The following is a 3,999-nucleotide window of genomic DNA, read 5'->3' as shown; positions in this document are numbered from 1 at the left end:
CGTTTCCATCCTTGATCGAATCATTAGCACCAGCATTTGTTACTGCACTTCCCAAGCCAGCAGTCTGCCTTGTCTTACTTCCCTGTTTGCACCAGAATTTAACTCCGTACATCAGTATCTATCTTTGACTTTAATTTGAACTTCTTTACTTCATCTTCCTTGTTTCCATTCAAGCTTGGCTCTTGATCTCCAGCATTTGTTTTCGACTTTGGCTTATATGCTTTAACAAGGGACAACAGTTTTATGTAGACGGGCAAGTTTGATATCAGAGTTGAGGCTTCTGAACAGGGTATGTGATATAATAGCCAATCGGAGTTTCCTTTGATGCCCCATCAACCGTTCAGGATTCATTGGAACATCATCTACATGCTTCTCTATTCATGCATCTATCTCCATAGAAAACTAAAAGTTCGCTCCAGTAACAAAACTACGCGTGCACAATCAAGGTCACTATCGACTTGAAAAATCATGGGAATACAAGTGCAACGGCGTGTCTACTGCCTGTCACAACGCATCTCCTTTTACAAGGTCTCGTTCTCCATCACTTCTTCCACTGGGGCAATCTTCGTACCACAACCTGCAATTGAAACGCATGAGCAGAGATGTTTGTTTAGACCTGTATGTCCTCAAGAAGAAAAGAAATTCTCATTTTGCATTTGTTGTCTTTAAAACTTCATTATAAAAGGAAAATATTATCCATGAATATCATTTTCAACAAAAATAGTTAGTTTTCATTTACTTGGTGGTTTAGGAAAAGTGATTTCTTTCTTACTAAAAGAGGAATTCATTTTCTCCCAATCTAAGCTTGTTGTTTTTAGTCTATAGATAATGAATTCTATACATTGATTAGTTTTTCATCATCCAAAACACCAGAAAATTCAAAAACAATTTCTTGGAAACAGTTTTCCTTCAAATAAAGGGACCTTAATTTGTGACAAAAACAGCTTACTTTCTTCCAGATTTCAATTAAATTGCAAATATGCTTTCTAGCAACTAGAGGACAGTAAAGATCCATGGCGCTTTACCTTTCCAGAGTTTTCTTTATTCCCCACAATAGTCTGACAAGCAAGTCTCCAGGATTCAGGTTTCTGGCAGTTGGAGCCATTGTTAGAACAACTTGATTATCAAGGTTATAACCTGCATCCGTTGGACTAACAATAGGGGAGAGAGAGAGAGAGAGAGAGCTTACTTTCTTCAAATATTGCAGTTCAGTATTGGTTCTCTCATTTAGGAGATCCTTCCCATCAATAATCTGCCCAACAGGACAAGTTTCAATCATCCGATAGTTTTCTACACATGACTGCAAGCCTCAAATTGTAGGATGCCTAGGGAGCTCAAGTTGGTCTCTAAGCTCTACACATGACTGCAAGCCTCAGCAATAGGAAGAGAACCATGCACATGAAGGAAGCACTCTTAACATCTTTCCCTGAAAGTTCTTGCTCTAAGAATGCACATCTATATTACTCAGACCACGCGAACCCTCAGTCCTTCATTGTTTCATCTCATTAAGTTGCTCTAGACATGGGATTATTCGAAGCATACAATCGAGAACTCTCAGCTCAAAATTTGAGCTACATTGGATTTTTTTTTTCCCATGTCAAGAAACTGGAAACATCTGTGCGCTTCCTCACACAAGCTTCACTATCCCTCCAATGACGATAAATTATGGCATCCTAATTCCATGTCTAAAATACGAGAGCTGCACAGCAAACTGGCAAGCCATACATACATACCTCCACAATGCAAGTTCCACAGCTTCCACCACCTCCACAATTCATCACTTTCCCCTGCAGTGAAGAGAATATCATCAAACACTTCTAATGCATCCCAAAACTCACCACCACGTTTAACCAGAAAAAGTAGGCAAATTCACAATGCATTGAGAAACCAATCATACTATCATATTGATGATAAGTAACGCCGAATCTTAATTTATATACAAATCTCATCAATCAGCCAGAAATTTGCTCTAAGAACGAACTTACATACGTGGCATAGAGCTCGATCTTGTTCTCGTTCATGATGTTCCTCAGCAGCTTCTCTCCGCTTACGGCCTTAGCCTTATCCACCGGATACGAACCGTCAGCCCCTGGCTTCGGCTGCCATCGAAACCGCGTTTCATCATCAGCAATGCAAAATTCTTCATGCAGGAGATCGGCATTTTGTCTGACTAACATGGCGACTACTCGCAGCAAGTTACATTCGCGAAACTACAGAATTCGGCGGAAACGCATGACGATAATCAGTCGGGGCGCGGCGTGATTACCCCGATGAAATCGAGCTCGATCTCCGGCTTTTCTGGCGCGGCCGACGAAGGTTCCGTCGAACCCGCCCGCATTCAACGACAGAGCGAGTCGCTTCCCGCGGACGAGCTTCGAAGGTTTCTGGCGGTTTCCGAAGTTGGAGGCCAGGTCCGGCCGCCGGAGGTGCACGGCGGCGGCGGCGGCGGCGGCGAAGTTCAGGGAAGCCATTGTCGCCGCCGATCCTTCCTCCCTTCCGGCCTCCCTCGGTTCCCGGTGAAGTTTTTGTAGGTGGAAGATTTTGTGGCTCACGTTGCTTCCGTTCGGTTCGTGGCTGAGGCTCGGCCGCGAGGGACCCCGAACCGGAGTCACCGGAGACTGGAACGAGGGAGCGAGAGAATTTCGAAAGAGGCCCCCCAATTTGACGGCTTTTCCCGAAGTAACCCCCGAAATGGTACTTCGTTTTCCAAAATGGCCCCGATCTGAAACACCCCGTTTCAATTTGGACCCCCGCCCCGCCCCGCCCCGCCCCGCCCCGCCCTGGGGCCACCACCTCGTCGGTGGTGCTAAGATCGTCCCGTCCGGCGAGCACGTGATAGTCACGTGCCAATGTAAGATCCCAGAATTGTCTGACCCGATTGAATTAAGCTTTTACTAAGAAAACTTTTCTCTATTTTTAATCTTTAAAAGAAGCTCAAATTGGTGTGTTAATTCGTGATCTTGTCGAAAATTCACACACAAGAGCATCCGCATCGGTTGTAAACGCAAAGATAAGCTCGCCAATTCTTGAAAGCTTAATCTTGTGTTCGATGATGATGATCCTTCAACGCCTAATTAATTTTTACCTATTTGGCTGCACTGCTCTCTCTTTTCCTTCTCAGACGTTGAGACCCGGTGGACTTGCCCATCTTCATAGTTGTCATGGCTAGTGCCCTAATATCCCAAGGTATTCACTTGCTCAACAGAGATTTTTCTGTCTCTCTTTTTCTGGGGTTGCTTTTTGTTTCTGGTTATATCTCCATCAACGCCATCCATCAGGCGAGTTGCGATAAGAGTTAATCACTGTATTCTATAGGTCCTTGAAATGATAACCAAATTATATGAAGCAATAAGCCTATTAAAATGGTCGGGTCGGGTCGGGTCGGAAAAAATAATAATAATTTGGCCTAGATTGACCTATTTCCATGCAATGCGAATGTGGCAAACCATACTAGGCCCAATTCATACGAACAAAGCCTCAATGTTAATCTTGACGTGGCTTCCCTGTCACATTTGGCCTCTTCACATCTGTTTTTCTTTTCACAGATATCTCCTCCAAAGTTGTTCGCATTAAATTGCAGTGATGGACCGAATGTTGGAGGATCAGCAAGATCGCTTTCCTGTCTATCTTGGCCCCTTCAATCGGCCCTCCTCTCCTTCTTGGTGTATGCCATCCGTAGTTGAAGAAAAGTTAGTGCTAAAACCTACATGCAACTGAGTTATTGGGACCGTCTCATATTGTTACTTTCCGCAACTATGGAAAGTTGGTTTCAAGAAACCTGTGTCTTTACGAAGCTTTTTCTTCAAAATGTTCCCAAGCTGCTAAAAAAATTATTGCATTTACATTGCTAGGGCAATCAAGATTTTCAGGTCCCATATTTGACAGGACAGCATTGTAGGAAGGTTGTGTTATACTTACAAAGTACCATTATAGGAGTAAAATACTAAATCAAGCCTAAACCTGCGGATATCAATATAGTTCTAAATTTTCAAATTTTCC

General features: G+C 43.4%; 1 protein-coding gene across 2 annotated transcripts; it reads right to left on the bottom strand.

Annotated features, from left to right (window-relative positions):
* Positions 1–228: 228 nt before the first annotated feature.
* Positions 229–2,632, bottom strand: LOC104439895 (photosynthetic NDH subunit of subcomplex B 3, chloroplastic). Of its 2 annotated transcripts, XM_010052899.3 has the most exons (6): positions 2,267–2,632; positions 1,986–2,099; positions 1,734–1,787; positions 1,190–1,252; positions 1,026–1,088; positions 229–577 (listed from the first exon to the last, which is right to left on the bottom strand). In XM_010052899.3, exons 1-6 carry the CDS (start codon positions 2,336–2,338, stop codon positions 542–544), a joined length of 402 nt encoding a protein of 133 aa, XP_010051201.2. In that variant the 5' UTR covers positions 2,339–2,632; the 3' UTR covers positions 229–541. The 2 variants fall into 2 exon arrangements, with proteins under 2 accessions (XP_010051201.2, XP_039166166.1); XM_039310232.1 differs by lacking the exon at positions 2,267–2,632 and having other exon boundaries at positions 1,986–2,251.
* Positions 2,633–3,999: the final 1,367 nt, after the last annotated feature.

Source organism: Eucalyptus grandis, chromosome 3 (assembly GCF_016545825.1).
Source record: "Eucalyptus grandis isolate ANBG69807.140 chromosome 3, ASM1654582v1, whole genome shotgun sequence".
NCBI lineage: Eukaryota > Viridiplantae > Streptophyta > Magnoliopsida > Myrtales > Myrtaceae > Eucalyptus > Eucalyptus grandis.
This window is presented reverse-complemented; position numbering and strand designations above follow the sequence as displayed.

What these genes read in the sequence shown, in the direction of transcription:
- LOC104439895 (XM_039310232.1), bottom strand. Translation starts at nt 2,177, where the DNA reads ATGTTAGTCAGACAAAATGCCGATCTCCTGCATGAAGAATTTTGCATT. An exon ending in TCGAGCTCTATGCCACGTAT is followed by an intron (nt 1,788 to 1,985) that starts GTAAGTTCGTTC and finishes TCTTCACTGCAG; the next exon opens with GGGAAAGTGATGAATTGTGG. An exon ending in GTGGAACTTGCATTGTGGAG is followed by an intron (nt 1,253 to 1,733) that starts GTATGTATGTAT and finishes CCTGTTGGGCAG; the next exon opens with ATTATTGATGGGAAGGATCT.